The sequence below is a fragment of the Perissodus microlepis genome, chromosome 14 (genome assembly GCF_051167445.1).
Source record: "Perissodus microlepis isolate ML-2025 ecotype Zambia chromosome 14, ASM5116744v1, whole genome shotgun sequence".
In the NCBI taxonomy this organism is placed as follows: domain Eukaryota; kingdom Metazoa; phylum Chordata; class Actinopteri; order Cichliformes; family Cichlidae; genus Perissodus; species Perissodus microlepis.
The window spans coordinates 27,622,746-27,641,818 of NC_140474.1; the positions used below are offsets into that span (position 1 = coordinate 27,622,746).

The window sequence follows — 19,073 nt, forward strand, 5'->3', positions numbered from 1 at the left end:
CCCAAAGAGGGACACTCCCACTGTATCCCCCCAAAGAGGGACACTCCCACTGGGTTTAAATCTGGGACTCTCCGCCATTTGACCTTAGAATTGAAGAAGCTTCTCCGATGAGAGGTGAAACGTCTTCAAGCAACTTAAAGGAGTCCAGACGCTTTTCTTTGCAAGCTCCTTTGACTACAATGACCTGGATGACTGAGAACCTTCACAGACATATTCTCTCCTGTGCTTTTGCCGCCCCTCCCCCCTCTTCCCAGCGCAAACCACAAGGGTCGCATGCGGAGGGAAGTGGAAAAAAGTGCCAGAGAGATGGTGAGAGAAGGAAAAAAAAAACAGGACTCCCAATAAGGACCCGGCTCGCGTCGTTCACTTCAAAGAATCGGCTCTAAGAACCGTTTCGTTCGCGACCGACACATCCCTACGCCACTGGGTGCTCTCGTACAAGAAAATCGAGCATACCCGGTGGCAGTCTTGTTTCAGTTAGGTCAGTGTTGTTATCGAAAACATTACGTGTTTTAACACCATTCTTCACGTATTTAGAGGAGGGGGCTGCAGTAAAACTGTACCGGAAACATCAGTACATTCTTTGAGGTAAGTCTGTCCGTTATTTAAGCAGCTCGACTGACAGGAAAACCTGAAAGCTTATCGCTGTCATGTGGGTGCTGTCACACAGACGTTCCGCACTGTTTATGTGTGTATACAGTCATGCAGTAGAGAAAGTCCACAAAGTTATACAACAGACTGCATGTTTAATGTGAAAGTGAAAGTCACGGTCAGAGGGACGCTTGGCTGGTTATAATAATAAACAAGACTGCAACAAAACCCGAGGCCTGTACAAAAAACCCTGATTAATGCGTCAGCGAGCTGTTCCCGACAGTGACTCTCCTTTTAGCTGCTTACATCACCAAAGCAACTTGTACTCAAAACATAAATCGGTCAGGAGCAATTTGTGTTACGAGTTTCGGTTAAAAATCGACCAGAAGCGCCATGTTTACAGTGATTCCTTTATTTAATGAATGTTTTTTTTAGGCACAGAGCCTAAAAAAGAAAGTAGTTAACGGAGAACATTTATTCCCACGGTCGACATACCCGTTATCTCTGACTGCGGCTATATGTTTTGAATGTTCCGTATTTGTAAAGTGTAAAATGTATAGTTTCAGTATTAAGTGTTCTTCTTTTACAGGTAAGATAATGGATTGCTGTGGTCTGCTAACTCTTCAGAAGGAACCAGGTACTGATGGAAAAGAAGTTAATTAAAACAACTTCAAATGTAGATTTTGTTGTTGTTGTAATGGCACATAATAATACCCTGATGTATGGTTTGTATTTATTCTAATATTATTTTCTATCAGTTCCTCTGAAGAGCGTTGAGGTGGAGCTGGAGGTGAGGGACCATGTGGCTACAGTGGTCTCCACTCTGAACTATGAGAACAAGGAGGACAAACCATTAGAGGCTGTTTTTGTCTTCCCTCTGCCCGGAGATGCTGCTGTCTGTCATTTCAGCGCTCAGATTGGACAGACACAAATTGTAGCTGAGGTGAAGGAGAAACAGAAGGTGAGCTGGACAGTAAATATAACCTGATTATAAGTGAGCTTCAAAATAAACACAGTGAATGTCATTGACATGTGTCACCTGTGTTTCAGGCTCGTGAGGAGTATGATGATGCTCTGAGCTCCGGTCAGCAGGCCTTCCTATTGGAGGAGAGTGATGAGAGTCCAGATATATTCTCTCTGAGTGTGGGCAGTCTGCCTCCAGGAGAGAGCGCCTCCATCAGGTTGGAGTACGTCACTGAGCTGGCTGTGCAGGCTGATGATGGTCTGAGGTTCTGTCTGCCTGGTGTCCTCAACCCTCGATACCAACCTCAGGGTAGGACAACTTCAGAATACTTGGACCAGAAATGCTTCAACTATATCAGTGAAAGTGTTGAACCACCTTCCAACCTTCACACCACTGACAGAACACAAAAAAAAAAACGTCTTCCAACTTTGCCAGTTACTGTAAGGTGTGAACACAGAACCAGATATGCAACTGTTGCCACATACAGGAAAACACATACCGTGAGAAAGATCTGGAAGATAATTAGGTCAAGTTTCAACTTGATTTTCTGCAAGAAAAAGGATTCACTTCTCATCACATTGTGATTGCCAAATATAAAAAGCTGTGAAAAAGAAATGTTCCAGTCCAGTGAAAAGTTTTAGTGCATCCTCAGAGAAATTACAAAAAGCCCAAAAACTGTATCTCAGACTCTACAGGCCTCAGCTAGCATATCAAATGTTAGATTTCAAGGTATTAGAATAAGACTGAGCAAGTGTGGCTTATTTTTTAGGGGTTGCAGGAGAAAACTTCTTTTCTCAAAAAGACATTGGCAGCATGTTTTCAAAGTTGCACCTGTACCAATCACAAGACTTCTTGAAAGATGCCCTTCTGACAAACAAACCCAAAACTGGAGATATTTGACCGTAATGCATAGCGTCACAATCAGAGAAAACCAACCCCAACGTATCAGCACAAACATCTCATAAAACCTTGTTGGGACTGGTGTGTTTAGTTTTGACAGGACAGCATTTGTCAGATTATAATTTTTTTTTTTTGGAAGTAGGTTGATGCAGTGTGCAAACACAGACTCTCCCTCTCGTCATGATTTTATATCAGTAAATGGTTTTAACTGAGTGTGTTTATATGGAGTTTCCCTTATTTTTTCCAAAAGTTAGATCATAAAGAGGTTTATATACTTAACACTATTTAATTCTCGCTGACATTAAATTTTACATCACCCTAACAGATTTTTTGTTTTTTCTGAAGAAGGAATAGGCAAAAAATGATGTTTGTGTTTTCCTCATCATACCGATATGGTTCATTATACCATCCTTAGGTCATAAAAGTCAAGTTATTCCTTTTCTGTCACTTTTTCATTGTTTTGAATTAAAACAGCTGTAAAGTAGTTTTGTTTTTCCTGAGCAAAATGCTTATTTTCCTCATTTTATCTGTACTATCATGTGAACCAGAGAGTCTTTACAGCCTAAATTATTTGATTGTATTATACCTCATTAATTACAGCATATTTTACCTGATGCTGTGTGCAGGTAGTGAAGGTGCAGGGGTCCAGGTGACTTCTGTTCCAGCCTCTCTGGTGCCCTACAGTCTGTCTTTTTCTGCCCGAGTGTCCTCTCCTCGTCCAATCTCTCAAGTAGAGTCCAACTGTTCCCTGGACCCTCTGCAGTACCTCAACACTGATCAAACCCAGGCCACGGTAGGTAGAGTGCTGATGTGTCTGCTGTGTGTGGTTGTTACTTCTTACTGATGAATAAATATGAATGTGTTTGTGGTGTGCAGGTCAAGCTGGCTGCAGGACACAAGTTTGACAGAGATGTTGAACTGCTGATTTATTACAAAGACGCCCACCAGCCCACTGCTGTGGTGGAGGCAGGACAGGCCTCTGCTGAGCCGGGTGAGAGCAAATGAGAGAAGTCATTAGTTTGCAAATAAAAATTAGTGTTCTTTTTCAACCTAATAGTTAATTGTGTTGGAGCTATTATAAAATGTAAACTTGACATATTTCTGTCCCTTTCATGTGTTTCAGGCTCTCTGATGGGTGATCCAGTGGTGATGGTGAGTCTGTACCCTGAGTTCCCCCAGTCTGTGATGTCTTCAACGGCTTCATGTGGAGAGTTTGTGTTCTTAGTGGATCGATCTGGAAGTATGGACTGTGCTACAAATAACACTGAGCAGCAGGAAACTCGGATCAGCAGTGCCAAGGTATTTATGATGTGGTGTTATAGTTGTGAAACATTTCCTCAAATCTTTCATAAAATTGTTCCTCTCACACAGTGGCCTCACCATCTTTTCTCTCTTCCCTACAGGATACTCTGCTGCTCCTGTTGAAGAGCTTACCAATGGGCTGCTATTTCAACATTTACAGTTTTGGGTCCAGTTATGAACACATCTTCCCGTGAGTTGTATTCATATGATCTCAGTGATATCACTTTTCGGTCACTTTTTACTGTAAATGTGTCATGCGTTGTAGTAGGACTCAGGCGCAGAGCAGAGTTCAGTGGAAACAACGTTTATTTAAGTCACCAGGTGCAGATATATACAGTGAGGTGATAGTGGGGGTCCTGGGTCCAAAAGGGAAGTCCGGGAAGGGAATCACATACACGCTAGCTCCTCTTCTTTACAAAGGTTCAAACAACGGGTTGGTCACAGGTCCGGGGAAACTGTGCACAGGAGAGAGTGGGGTTACGCAGAGATCACAGCAAGTTCACAGAGCTTAAAGATACAAGGCTGAGGTTCACTGACGTGTCTAGCACAATCATCCAGTGATGAGGCTGTCTGCGTCCTGGCCTTAAGAGTCCAACCCATAATTAGAGCCTGACAAGAAGCAGGTTTGTGTGCCAAGGGCGGGAGCCTGCAGTGAGCTCCACCCTGACGGGGAGGAGAGAGGAGAATGTACACAAAAACACATGTGGCCTTGTGGAGCCGGCCGGGCAGACATGGGGACCATGACAAAATGTGTGATAAGATATCTTCCCTGCTGTTAGTCAACATGTTGCCTTTGGATGATTCTGCAAAACTCCAGGTTATGTTTGATCTCACTTGTGTGTTTCTCATGGCAGTAAGAGTGTAGAGTATGGTGAGAAGACCATGGAGGAGGCCCTGAAGAAAGTTGAGCAGATGGAGGCTGATCTCGGAGGAACAGAAATCCTGGAGTCGCTCAAACATATTTACAGCCAGCCCTGCATTCCCACTCAGCCTAGACAGGTAACACACACACACACACCTTGATGTCATCCTTTTGTCCTTCCTTTTTTCTCATTCATTACTCCAACATGTAAGTTGACCATGAACCAAGCTCTGTATCAGTCGTAACATATCTCATATAATCTACTAATTATACATGAGTTGATCTGTTGAGTGGTTCCTACTGCATACTTGATTACATATCAGAGAGTTGTGTTTCAGCTCGTGTAGACGAAAAACTGTGTGTAAACTCTCCTCTCTAGCTGTTTGTCTTTACTGATGGAGAGGTGGGGAACACCAAAGAAGTGATCGATCTAGTGAAAAACAATTCAGGCTCCCACAGGTAAAACAAGAAAAAGATGATGACATGTGCTGTGTACCAAGCCTGTGTGTTTTAAAAACAGCTGTTGTGTTGCAGGTGTTTCTCTTTTGGGATTGGGGAAGGGGCTAGCTCTGCTCTCATCAATGGGATGGCCAAGGAAGGAGGAGGACACGCTCAGTTCATCACAGGGGCTGACAGGATGCAACCAAAAGTAAGACAATGACTCATAACAATTACAGTAAAAAAAAAATTGTGTTTTTAGTTTGTTTTATTTATTTTTAATTTGGATGGAAGATATGATTTTGGTTTTTATACTCATCAGGTGATGCAGTCGCTGCGATTTGCTCTGCAGCCAGCTGTGGAAGATGTTTCTGTTACATGGGATTTACCAAAGGGATCAACTGTCACTGTCCTCTCTCCACCAATCACAACCATTTTCCAGGGTAAAAGGTCACTGATTTATGCCCAGCTTACTGGACAGGTAGGAACAGCATCTTCTCACAGTGAACAATCTCTGTGTTTATGCTTGTCATGTTTTGAAATAAAATGAAATTGGTTTAACACTGTAATTCTGTGTCAGAGCTCAGAGGTAGCAGAGGGCTGTGTGACGGTGAAGTACAGCCTGGCAGGTCATCCCTCTGAGAACCAGCTGCACTTCAGTCTCAGACCTGCAGAAAACTCTGGGTAAATGAGCTGTTAATCCACTGGTACAATTACATATTTACTTTACAAAAGTTTACTTTTTATGTCTGTATGATCTAAAAAATATTGGTCATTGTGACCATGTCACCATACCAATATTTTCTCTTGTCTGTAGCTTAATAGTCCACAGGTTAGCTGCTCGGACTCTTATTTGCTTGCTAGAGATGGAAGCAGAAAACAATGAGGAAAAAGAAGAAGTAAAAAAGAAGGTGGTGCAGCTGAGTGTCCAATCAGGAGTGAGCAGTTCTTTCACTGCTTTCATTGCTGTCAATAAAGACAACAACAAGGAGATTCAAGGACCTCTTCTGCACCGAGATATTCCAAGTATAATGAGCAATCCTATCTACTTCATATTGTTATGGGGGCATTCTTATCTTATCTTATCTTATCTTATCTTATCTTATCTTATCTTATCTTATCTTATCTTATCTTATCTTATCTCATTTTATTAGTGGCTGGTCTAATGAGATTTGCTGCTACCCCTTGCTGTCTAACAGCTGATATTTCCGGTTTTTCACCTGGTGAGTACAAGGTTTGTTACCTTTGCAAACACAGTGTGCGTACTTCTACAAACACAGGTGTGTGTTTGTGTGTGTGTGTGTGAAAAAGAATAATTAGTTATAAGAACAAATTGGAGACTATTAAATACATATGACTCAAACCACTTCAATGCACTTTTTTAAATGCCTTTTGTATACAATAATACAAACAAAATGAGAGAACTTCGACAATCATACGACCCCTATGAGCAAGCGCTTTGGTGACTGGGAGGAAAAACGTTTTAATTTTTTCAGAAATTTCATGAATTCTGTTTTCATGGATGCCTGGGTGTTAAACTTAATTGTTACACCTGGAAAAGCAGCAACGCTGATCATTTTATTAAGAATGAAAGCGTTCAGGCAGTTTTTAGCTCTCAGTGATGCTGCAGTCTTCATTTGACTTTGGGACCTTAAGCGGACAGAGTTTTGGACCCAGATTACTCCGCGAGGCTCCTGACTACAGTAGCCGTAATGCTCCGACAATCCATCAAGCAGTGCGGCTTTGTAGGTTACCAATGTCGCACGAAGACATTTTTGACTGATTTTTGAGCCGTGTAAAATCAGTTCAAGGTCGGTAAGCACAACCAGAATTCATACATAAGGCACACTGCCGATTTTTGTGAGAAATTAAACGATTTTAAGTGCGCGTTAGATTGTGGAAAATACGGTAAAGTTCACTGGATGAAGCGTTTTCAGTGGGAGTAATGTTTGATCACTCATCCAAGTGACTTCTTCAGTCTGGGGTGGGTTTTTGTTTTCTGGTAGTTAGTTTTGGGATTGCTGACACAGACCGAGTTAGTCTGAGTTATATAACGTCAGATGATTTGCTCATGCTGACAAATTCTCATCAGACAAGTAAAATGAGATCCCACATCAGTTAAGCTTTTACTAAATTTTGCATGCAATGAAAGAAAAATGTTTACTTGTGTTTTCATTGGGAGTAGAATTATAAGTGTGTGTGCTCACTGTTGCATTTCCTTTGAAAAAGCAGGTGTACAGTACTATTGTGCAATGGATGACTCTGAAGGTATTTGTTTTGACTTCTTTGCTTTAAATGGACACACTTGAATATGTACTGATTCTTTTCCAAGTGTAATTTCGATTTTTCTACTATTAATTTTAACTTTCAAAATTTTAATAAACAGAGGTTTACATTTTGTTAAGTGTTGAGCATGCTACTACATTCAGTGTGCAATGAGGGGAAAAATGTATTAATTTTGATTACAACTTCAAGTGTGTGTGCTCAGTGTTGAATTTCCTTTGAAAAAGCAGATTGTTAGATTAGATTAGATTAGATGAAACTTTATTAATCCCTCGGGTGGGTTCCTCCGGGAAATTCAGTTTCCAGTAGCAAAGCACCGAAAGAAGTTGCATGTTACAGATACATTAAGGGGAATGAGAGTAAGGATATAAGCATAAATACACCATATATACACATATACACATATATAGATACAGAATATACAATATGGATAAATAGGATTGCTCATTTGAGTGAGTATATTGCACAGTCAAATATAAGAAAAAAGACAAAACAAAAACAAAAAACAAATATTGCAAATATTGCACAGTGTAGAGAAGCACCTACAGCTCAGTTGTTCCCGCCCTCCCTTGTCCCCCTGTTTCTCCTCCCTCTCCCCTCCAGTGAGGAGTTGTGAGGTGGATTATGGAAACCCTCTAGAATTCGAAGACACGTACTGTTACAGAGGTATCTGTTTTGACTTCTTTGCTTTAGATAGACACGTTTATCTTTAGTTGGACATCAAAAGTCATCTAGACCTTAATATCTTTAAGTCATTCCTGTAGTTTAATTAGTTTGTGTATTTGTTGTGACTTCTTTGCTTTAAATGGACACACTTGAACTTGATTCTTTTCCAAGTGTAATTTCGATTTTTCTACTATTAATTTTAACTTTCAAAATTTTAATAAAGAAGCATTTACATTTTGTTTTAATTAAATGTTAAGCATGCTACTGCATTTAGTCTGCAATGAAGGAAAATGTTTTAATTTTGATTACAACTTCAAGTGTGTGTGCTCAGTGTTGAATTTCCTTTGAAGAAGCAGATTGTGAGGTGGATTATGGAAACCCTCCAGAATTCCAAGGCATCTGCTGTTACAGAGGTATCTGTTTTGACTTCTTTGTTTTAGATAAACACGTTTATCTTTAGTTGGACATCAAAAGTCATCGAGACCTTAATATCTTTAAGACATTCCTGTAGTTTTAATTAGTTTTGTATCATCTGGTTTCATGGGTTGAGAGTCATCTGCAAAGCAATGCAAAAGAGTTCAGTGTTTTCTAATAATACTGCCTAAACAGGTGTGACATAAGAAGTATTGGTCCTAGTACAGAACCTGGTGAAATTCATAAAATACCTTTTGTATACAGTAATACAAAAAAGAGAGAAATCCAACAATCATATGACCCCCTATGAGCAAGCACTTTGGTGACTGTGGGAAGGAAAAACTCCCACTGTTCTTGAAGCGAGAGAGAGAGAGAGCTGTGCATGATGTGTGGTGGAAGCAAAACAGCAAAAGTCAGAGGGAATTCATGACGATGTTTTTGTGAAGCTTAGTTTGGATCTTCTTTTGCTGCTGGTTCGGTCAATATTGTTTGGAGAGAGATAAAACTAACAGCTTTAGAATCAGCACAAAAAGGGCGTAAACACAAAGCGCGGACCCGCCGAAACATCGGAATCAGCGAGCTGTCGGCTTTCAGCCCCGACCGTGTCCGTGCCGTCAGGTGAGAAAGGCGACATCTCACTGATTCTGATCCGCGGGTCCACGCTGTGTGTTTACGTCTTTGTGCAGAATCCGTGTTCCTGCTCTCATTTACTGTCCTAGCTGTTTGGTGGTTGTTGAAATTTTGAGGTTTCACCAGAGATTCTGGCATTTCGGGCAAAATAAATTTATATTAAAAAATCGATTCAGGATTTTAATGAATCGATTTCACGTTATCCAAGCCAGAATCAATTTTAATCGATAAATCGATTATAAAAACCCACCCCTAGTTTTTAACATAGTCTTAAAAGTACAGACGGTGTCTGTCACCCAAATCCAAACTGGGAGCTGGTTCCACAGGAGTTAAACACAAGTACAGCTCACTCAGAGAGCGGCTGATACGATACTATAAAGTCTTTAAGATAAGGTGGAGCTCGATTATTCAACACCTTGTATGTGAGGAAAAAAAGATTGCAACATGTGGATGCTAACCGAATCAATGGAACTATTTTCTTAATTAACTAAACTCTTTTTCTAAAATATTGCTCTGTTAATTCCCCCCAATTAAGATGATTTTATTAACTAAATAGAAGGAGAGTGATCAGCATAAAAACTTTATGAATGTACTTGTATTTAAATTTCCCCTTTAGCACTGCCGGCTGAAGAATTTACACCTGTTAAGAAGCTACTCAGAGACCCTTTGCTGCTGTTAGTCTCCCTCCAGAAGGCGTCTGGCTGCTGGCTGCTTGATCCAGCTCTGGCTGCTGAACTGGGAAAGACCAACGAGGAGGTGGAAAAGTCAAAGCCTGAAAAGGTGGGCTATTAAATAAATAATAACACAGTAATAGTGGGTGTTTGTAACATATTCATTAAAATGGTTTCAAAAGTGAATTTTCAAAATTACACACTCATGTTAACGAACATCTGCATGCTGCCTCACTTAATTTAATATTTAACTACATGACTTCTGATTCTATACACTAGGCCAGCAGTGAAGTGTGGGCCACCATTCTGGCTCTGATCTGGCTTCATGGTTTCAAGATGGATGCAAAGGATGAGTGGGAGCTTCTGGCTGCAAAGGCTGTATCATGGCTCAGTGCGCAAAAAGGTAGTAAACACAAAAATAAGCATTCAGTTTGTGATGGCTATACTGAGTTGCTACAGTCGTTAAGATTAATGCTAACTGGTTATTTTGTTTTGTGTGTTCCTTTTTTTTCCAGCACCATCTGTGACAGAGTGTGTGGAAGCTGGAAATATGTTGTTGGGTTGCAGTGTGCAAAAAACTGCCCTTGGCCTCTGAGGTTTTTATTAAACTAACAACTTCTTTACGATTCATACACAGAAGCAGATTTACTTCATACTTCATCCACATTAATCTTTGCATCGTCCAACTTTATTATCTAATGTGCCTTATTTTATGCTGCATGTGTCCAAAGTCAGCTTTGTAAGAGGACCAGAGATTATTGCTTTTCTATTCTAACTTTAATGTTGCTGTTTGCTTGAAAGCATCAAATATTAAACAAATAAAAACACACATGAGTTTGGACCCATCATTCCTTCTAATGAGTCACCATGAAAAAAATAAATAATTGAATTTTAAAATATTTAAAAAGACCAACACACCTGGCCAGTTCTGTCTTTCAACACATTTTATTTAATCATGGTTGAGGAAAATATGCAGCTTAAATTCAAAGTCATAGTGAAGCAAAATTCTTCCTTATTCCAATGCATATCTTTCATTCTTTAATTCATGTCATGTAAGTAAACAGCTGGACATAATTTCCACTAACAAATGAGACCTCATCATCAGCCATGTCTCACAGCGAGTGAAATCAAGGCCAGCAGAGGGAATGCATAGCTAGATTTGTTCTGCAGTCATGAGCCATCCATCACATACTCTTAATACAACCACAAACAAACTATAATTTGTTCATCTGAGTAATGGCTGCTACAAAAAAGCTATTTTTAAACCTCCATGTTTTACATTTTGAAACCAGGAACCTTTGCCCAGAAGGTAGAAACTGAAACTCACTATGCAACAGGTGTGAGCCATCAAGACAAATTAAACCAGCAAAGTAACGGTCTGGTGTACAGGGATGCTCGGCTCAGCTGTGGATCAGCCTGCTCAACCACTTAACAATTTGATCGAGTGAGTTTCTGTTTTTTACAGATAAGTATCCAACCAATGACCTTAAATAAAGATCAAACGGATTCAATGAAAGCACAATAAAATAAACTCATCACGGTTGTATCAATGTGGAAATGAGATCAGAACATGGTTTCTTAACGGAGGGCTGCAGGCCTGGAAGGGACAAAAAAATCAGCCCTGATATTTTAGGTCCAGGCGTTAGCATGTTCAGTCCAAAATGAAAAAAACAAAAAAAACAGATGTGACACGTGTAATGTGATCATCAGAGAATGTGATTTTTATAAAACATTTATTATTATTTTATAATGTTTTTCTTACACTGTGCTTAGCTCCTTGTATGAATGTGTAATCACATATCTTTGAGAAATAAAATATTTAATCTTGGATTTGTGTAATTTGTGGCTATTGAATAAAAGTTAGTCATGTATCCACTGATAAAAACAGATGGCTGAAAGAAATGTTTGATGTAAAAAGGAAACAGTGTTGTGCTGTTGAACTGTGAGTTTCTAAATCACCAATGTTTAAATGCCGAGAGGAGACTAGCAGCCCTGAGTCTGCGTGTAAAACATTAAACTCCATAGCAGTGATACCTGTTCTTACACAGGTATGCCTATTCTTTCTTATGGGACTTTACTGTCCCAATGAAACAAGAAGATCTTGTTTTAAAGTACATTTTTTGCCATCCCATAATCTCAAGAATGTTTATGTTAGATTCAGTTTTTAATCAGGTTGTGATCTTAGAGTCAATCTCATAGCACTCGGCCTGTGCTTCAAGGATTCTGATAGTTAGTATGACTCCGGGGTTTTGACTCATTTAAGTCGGTGTTTTGCTGGGAGGAGAGAAGAGAGGCATGTAAGACTGCAAGTCTGCTTCTTGGTCCCAACTCTGGATAGTCATGTTTTTAATATGTGTTTAATAAATTTTATTTAGAAATAAATTTCTAGAAATGAGAGCTGCTCCATCTAAGGAATGTTGTCTCTCCTAACAAGACCGGGTTTCCTCTGGAAAGTTTCCCAATTATCTATGAAGCTCACATCATTTTTTGGACACCACTCAGACAGCCAGCAAGGAGAACATGGGGCTAAATATGTCACTCCTGGTCTAACTGGGGAGGGGACCGGTGAAAACTACAGACTCCAATATTGTTTCCAAAGTTACACACCGATTCAATATTCATTTTGGTGACCTCCAATTGACGTAACCGGGTATCATTACTGCCGATGTGAATTGTAATTTTACTGAATTTATGTCACGATCCTGGGTCTTATGACCCAGTGTTTTGAGTTTAGTTTATTTGGATGTTTATAAAATTAAGCTCATGAGTTTTTCTAGTTCTTTGTTATTAGATTCCCCCTGTGTCTTCCAACCCCTGTTAAGTCTCCCTTGCCCTTCATGTGTTTCATGTCTGTTATGTTGTCAAGTTCATGTAGTCATGTCTGCGTTTCATTATGTTCCCTATTTTATTTTGAAGAGATCTTGTGTTTTTATATTATGGTTTATGATTTGAGTCCTTTGTTGTACTGTTTCTTGTTTCCTTAGGTTTCAGTTATGGTTATCATAGGTTTAGTTCTTTGGCTTTGTAATATGGCTTCCCTGTGTTCCATGTTGTGTCTACTGTGACCTTTTTGTACCATGTTTCAGGTTCCTATGTTCTGTCTCCCCAGTTGCTGTTAAGTTTACATGTCTAGAGTTCAGTCAGTGTGTTTCCTGTTGTACTTTGAAGGTCCGTGTCTCATGTCAGTGTTTCTAGTTTTGCTTCCCTTTCCGTCCAGCCTGATTACTTCCAGCTGTGCTCTCCTTCTGTCTCTCATTCCCTCGTTATCCCTCAGTGTATTTAAGCCCTGTGTTTCTCTTTGTCAGTGTCGTAGTCTCCCTCATGGCTGTGTTTCCGTGCGTGTCAGTTTATCCATGTCCCAGTTTAGTTTAGTTTAGTTTAGTTTAGTTTAGTTTAGTTTTCCATTCTGCAATAAAGCAGCTTTTTGAGTTTAATTTTGTTGTCGTGAGTTTTGCGTTTGGGTCCTTCTCCTGCGTGTACACAGCCGAAATTTACGTTTACCCTTGGCCAGCAGTTTTAAATTTTCCTCAATGTCACCTTCTCTGGCCCCTGGAAGACAATTGACCATGGTTGCTGGTGTCTCTAACTTCACATGTCTCAGAACAGAATCGCCAATTAAAGAAGTATAAAAGTTAAGTTTCCTCAGTTAGAATATACAATTTAATCAATTGGTAATGGAGTAATGCTTAGTTAAAAAGCTGAGTTAAATAAATGTGTGGTGAATAATTGTTTAAATTATGTATCTTCAGTTGCTGCAACTCTGTTATTAGTACATTCAAATGATGATGAATTACCATCACCAACTGGTAGAATATGGAGATGAAGCTCATCAGCTATTATTTGAAATAAAAACTCACAAAGTTTTGATTTTAAACAGAAAAAAAGAATCACTGCTTAACCTTCATTTTTTTTTTAGGTTTTTACTTCCCATCTCTGCTGATATCAGATATCAGTCCACAAAATAATAATATAAAAAAAACATCTGACATCAAGTCAGTATCTGATTGGTGCTCTTATAAAAACCTTTCCCTAAATATTAAAAAACAAAAAGAAGTCATTGATTTCAGGCGACAGAGAGGGGCGCTCAGGCCACTGGAATCTGGAGGTGAGGAGGATGAGGGGGTGCTTGCTTTATATTTCTGGGAGTTGCCATCAATGAGGTCCTTAAATGGACAACGAATGGTGCTCCTATTATAAAACAGGCACAACAGGGACTTTATTTCCTCAGAATACTGAAGAAGCCCCACCTGTCTGCAAATCTATTAGAGCATTTCTACTCTCAATATAAAGCATCCTGTTGTACTGTATAACTGTCTGGTTTGGGAACAGTTCAGCAGCAGACAGAGAAACTCTCCAGAGGGTGATAAAAACTGCTCAGGACATCACTGGCCAGCCTCCGCCGCCTCTGGAGGACATCCACTGGTCTCTTCCCTCTGCCCCCCTCTAGGCAAACGGCACAGGTTACTGAATTCACCCACTGCCAGATGAAAGAACAGCTTCTATCCAACAGCTATCACTCAACTGAACCTTTTATCCCACACAGGATAAACCTTCTGTCATGTCAGGTTCCATGAAGCACCAGGAGTACAAACACTTCCCTTGACATATGGTATTTATCACAACCAAGGCTCAAGCTGGACCCAGAAAGCAGACCCAGACAAGCAATAAGAATATTAAAATGTTTATTTTCAACACACAAGAAAAGATTAAACAGGACAGAGGACTAGAAGAGACTGGCTTAAACTGAAAAACATGGAAAGTGGAATGGATCTCAGCAGCAGGCAACTTTGACCGTACAGCAACAGGACTGATGATGTTTTCGATCTAAGAAGGACCTGAGAATCAGGGAGCCAGTTTCTTAGACATGCACTTCAAAGCAACGTCCGTAGAGGACAGCCAGAACCTCTGACCTACTGTGAAACAGAGCTGAGGACCCCCTTTTGTCAGCAAAGTGGTGGTTGTGTTGAGCAATGTGAAGGAGGGCTGATTTCGTCTGCCTCCAAACCCTGCAGCAGTGATCGAGGTGCACAGGAGGTACAGCGATCCCCTTCTAGAGTCAATTTGAGGTGTGGTGCTTGCATTTAGAAGGTTTTGCTGTGAATAGACAACATGGGGTCAAAAGAGCTCTCCATGCAGGTGAAACAAGCCATGCTTAAGATGCCAAAACAGAAAAAAACAAAAAGAGAAATGGCTACAATATTAGGAGTGGCAAATTCTACACTTTGGTACTCCTGAGAGGCAGTGTGGGCATGGCTGCCAGTGGCCCTGAGACTTAGTGTTTATTGATGATGATGTGACACAGGACAGGACAGAAGCAGCTAAATTAATTCTGAGGTGTTCAGAGACATACTATCTGCTCAAATCTAGCTAAATGCAGTCAAAGTGATTGGGTGGGTTTCATAATTTAGACGGACAATGACCCAAAACATATAGGCAAAGCAACCTGGCAGTTTATTAAAGCAGTGAAGTGGAATATTCTTGAATTACCAAGTCAGTCACCTGATCTTAACCTGATTGAGCATGCATTTCACTTGCTGAAGACTAAACTTTGGACAGAAATGCCCTCAAACAAACAGCAACTGAAAGCCGCTGCATTAAAGGCCTGGCAGAGCATTAAAAAAAGGAGGAAACTCAGCATCTAGTGAAATCTATAAGTTCAAGACTTCAGGCTGTCGTTGCCAGCAATGGTATTTCAACCAAGTATTAGAAAAGAACATTGTTTTATTCATTTTGACCAAATACTTTTGAGCCCCTGAAATGAAGTGTTTGTGTTAAAAAGTCCTTGGTTCCTCATATATTTATGCAATCTTTTAGTTCACTAAACTAAAATAAAGTTGAGAGTCTGCACTTCAACTGCATCTGAGATGTTTCATTTAAAATTCATTGTGGTAACGTACAGAACAAAATTAGAAAAAAAATTGTCTGTGTCCAAATATTTATGTACCTAACTTTAACTCTCTCACCTGCTCCACTACAGGCCTATCTCCCTTTGAAGGATTTCTAGGGTAAAATGGTAAATGGCCTGTACTTGTATACTGCTTTACTTAGTCCCTAAGGACCCCAAAGTGCTTTACACGACATTCAGTCATTCACACACTGGTGATGGTAAGCTACATTGTAGCCACAGCTGCCCTGGGACACACTGACAGAGGCGAGGCTGCCGGACACTGTCGCCACCGGGCCCTCTGACCACCACCAGTAGGCAACGGGTGAAGTGTCTTGCCCAAGGACACAACGACCAAGACTATCCGAGCCGGGGCTCAAACCAGCAACCTTCCGATTACAAGACGAACTGCCAACTCTTGAGCCACAATCGCCCCAGCCACCAACCACCACTCTTCCAATCCATCTAAGCCAACCTCACCATGCCATCCATTCAGCATCACGTACAACGGAGCTGGCGGATTAGGTCCTCTGTCCTGGACTACGAGCCTGGGAAAAAAGGTATGGCTCTCAGCTAAGGACATACCCTTAAAAATCTTTGGCATGCACCATGCCTCATTGGACCTCATAAAATCGACTACATCTGCCCTTCTCTAGTAAAAACTCAAGCTACCTTCATTCCTTCACATCCACCCGATGTTTCATGTTTCCAATACAACAAACCCACTCCTTCCAGCTCATTGCCCTTCCTGCCTCTCTGCTCATCTTAAAACCCTGCAAAAGGTCACAAACAATCAGCCTCTTGGATCATTCTCAGCACAGTTCTCTCTTTCACCGTCCTGCTAAACAAGTAAGAAAATCAGTTGCTGTGCTTCACCTTTGCTTCACTTACCACTTACCTTTGAGTCACTTACCTCTGTGTCAGTACTTACCAAAATATTGCCTCTTGCCCCTCTGACAGATGACCTCGCCTGAGAAAACAAAATAAAACAAAAAACCTTAAAATGGCTGCAACTGCTGTGCTCCCTAAATTAGTACTTTAAAAAAAAAAAAAAAAAAAAGGAGAGTGGGCATAATAAATATTACAGTTAGATTTTCTTAAACTTTCACTCTTACAAAGCATTCTCTTTTAAAGTGAGCACTTCAAAGACATGATGTTTGTGCAGGTCTCCACTCCTTCCTTCTCATGTTAGCCAACCAATGGTTCAGTCTTGCTCCTCCATCATAACCTTTAGTAAAACGAGAAGCTCAGAAGCAACAAGAGTATTGTGTGAAAAGAGATCTGAATTAGGGCTGTGCAATATGACCAAAATCTCATATCCCGATATAAGAATTCTATCATCCCGATAACGATATAAATCACAAAAATGTAACATTTTCTGTAAATTCTGTGAATCTCGGGCAGCTCGTCTTGCGGGAAGTGTTTCCAGTTGCGCGCCATGTAGCTGAAGTCGAGTGTTTTAACCGATGCATAAAACTATACACCAAGTCCAGCACCAAGCAGGACAGACGAGATCTGCAAAGAGTGGTGCGCTCAGCCGAACGCATCATTCAATCAGAGCTCCCTGACCTGCTGTCCATCTACACCAAGCTGTGCAAGACCAAAGCTAGGAAGATTATGATGGACCTCTCCCATCCCAAATTTCTGAAAATACCACACAGAAATGAGCAGCCTTCAAAGTGGTTTCTTAATTTGAATGCTGCTCATGTGTGCTGTGCGGCTTACCCGTGTCTGTTATTTCTGAAATTTGCCTCCGAGTCTTCTTTCCACCTCACAGCGGGATTTATCCGAGACGCTTTCTTCCCACATCTTTCTGAAGTTCCTCTGTTCGACCAGGTCTTTTAGGATGGCCTTTCCATGAGCTCTGCAGAGAGAAGCATTTTTAATCAGCACTTTATTTTCTAAGTAAATGCAGAGAATTTATCAAAAGAAAGTCAAAATAGAAATATCAGCCTATAATTGTTAAAAGTTCACACTGACCTGACTTCAGAGGAAGCATCCTGACACAGTTCACTGACAGCCAACAGGAAGCATTTGGTGAAAATCTGTCCTGCAGACAGAACGTTCTCCGCTTCCATGAATTCATTGATGATAAGAAGCCCCAGTGCGGCACCAGCTCTCACGAGAACGCTCTTATGTCTGAGGAAGGAAACACAGACAAATCCACTCAGTGTGTTTGATTTTCACCTGATCTGATTGTGATGCTGGGGTCACAGATACCCTTCACAGGTGTGAACTTACTTCAAACCCACAGTCACCAGGCTGTTTAGAAAGCGACTCGGGCTGCAACCGTGAACCAGAGCTGTCAGAGCTTCCTTGGCATGCTGCTGAATGAACACATTGGCATTTGCCCTTGCAAACACCTGGAGTAAACTCTCACAGGTCCATTCAGCCTCTCTGTCCATCCTCTCTTTGAGGTGAACACACAAATATATTACGGTGTCCAGTGCCGCACAGGACACACAAGAGACATTGTTTTTAATCTAAAGAATCAGAGGAAATTTCAGCAGTTAGAAATCAAACTTGTTACAAAGCTGCATGAGACAGGGCACGCTTGCAAACATGGACAGAAGAGGGTGGCAAAAACACAGATGTAGAGAAAAACAGCTGGTATACCTCTTGTGTCACCCCCAAGCAAACTGTACGGAGGTTTAACTCCAACTCCTCTGGGTGATGCCGCGCCAGGGTGCGGATGTATCGCAGCCCCTCTATCTTTTTCTTCCTGTAGGAACATGAAATAGTTTTAAAACTCATATCCTCAGATTAAATTGAAAATAATTAATGATAACAGTAGAAAATCATTTTACCAGTCGTCCTGACTCAGCAGGCTGAGGCTCAGCCGGAGAGTCTCTGAAGGATCAGAGACTGGCTGAAGCTCCTCCCCTAACTTTTTGTCAATTGACAGGAGGTACCCCACGATAAGCCCTTTAAAGTCAACCTCTGGAGGGTGTCTAACAACCCTTCGAAGTTTTCTACTTTCTGGAGCTGGAGCTGGAGTTCGAGCAGGGGCTGGAGCTACAGCTCCTGCTCGAACTCCAGCTCCTGCTCGAACTCCAGCTGCTCCTCCTGCTCGATGAACTGGAACTCGAGGGGGAACCGGAGCTGGAGTTCCAGGAGGAGCTGGAGCTGGAGGAGGTGCTGGAATTTGAGGGGGGGCCGCAGCTTGAGCTCCAGGAGGAGCTGGAGCTGGAGGAGGTGCTGGAACTCGAGGGGGTCCGGAGCTGGAGCTCCAGGAGGAGCTGGAGCTCAGGAAGGAATTAGCCTCCGACGAGCTGCAATGGTTTGGGGCAGAGAGGCATCCACAATTTTTTTAATTGTTTGCTCCAATGCCTCAAACATATGTTGGGCTGTCACCAGCCTCACAACACCAGCAACTTCTTTGTCTGCACAGATTAGATAATGAAATATTTATTACTCACATTTCTGTTTGTTTGCAGCTGAAAATGAACAAGACTAAAGTGCACTTTA

At 41.1% G+C, this 19,073-nt stretch overlaps 2 protein-coding genes across 5 annotated transcripts; one reads left to right on the plus strand and one right to left on the minus strand.

The window, feature by feature from the left end:
- Nucleotides 1-403: 403 nt before the first annotated feature.
- On the plus strand, nt 404-10,550 carry LOC146374095 (von Willebrand factor A domain-containing protein 5A-like). 4 transcript variants are annotated; one of them, XM_084951551.1, is made up of 21 exons: nt 404-588; nt 1,181-1,228; nt 1,350-1,552; nt 1,642-1,864; nt 3,082-3,248; nt 3,332-3,446; nt 3,579-3,754; nt 3,859-3,947; nt 4,612-4,756; nt 4,999-5,078; nt 5,154-5,268; nt 5,380-5,538; nt 5,638-5,741; nt 5,875-6,083; nt 6,212-6,280; nt 7,287-7,325; nt 7,944-8,006; nt 8,357-8,419; nt 9,667-9,830; nt 10,001-10,124; nt 10,237-10,550. In XM_084951551.1, exons 2-21 carry the CDS (start codon nt 1,189-1,191, stop codon nt 10,314-10,316), a joined length of 2,427 nt encoding a protein of 808 aa, XP_084807677.1. In that variant the 5' UTR covers nt 404-588; nt 1,181-1,188; the 3' UTR covers nt 10,317-10,550. The 4 variants fall into 4 exon arrangements, with proteins under 4 accessions (XP_084807677.1, XP_084807680.1, XP_084807678.1 ...); XM_084951554.1 differs by having other exon boundaries at nt 9,730-9,830; XM_084951552.1 differs by having other exon boundaries at nt 405-588; nt 7,290-7,325.
- Nucleotides 10,551-16,735: 6,185 nt separating this feature from the next.
- On the minus strand, nt 16,736-18,107 carry LOC146374096 (TOG array regulator of axonemal microtubules protein 2-like). Its single transcript, XM_084951995.1, has 3 exons — nt 17,847-18,107; nt 17,586-17,744; nt 16,736-17,469 (listed from the first exon to the last, which is right to left on the minus strand). Exons 1-3 carry the CDS (start codon nt 18,008-18,010, stop codon nt 17,340-17,342), a joined length of 453 nt encoding a protein of 150 aa, XP_084808121.1. The 5' UTR covers nt 18,011-18,107; the 3' UTR covers nt 16,736-17,339.
- Nucleotides 18,108-19,073: the final 966 nt, after the last annotated feature.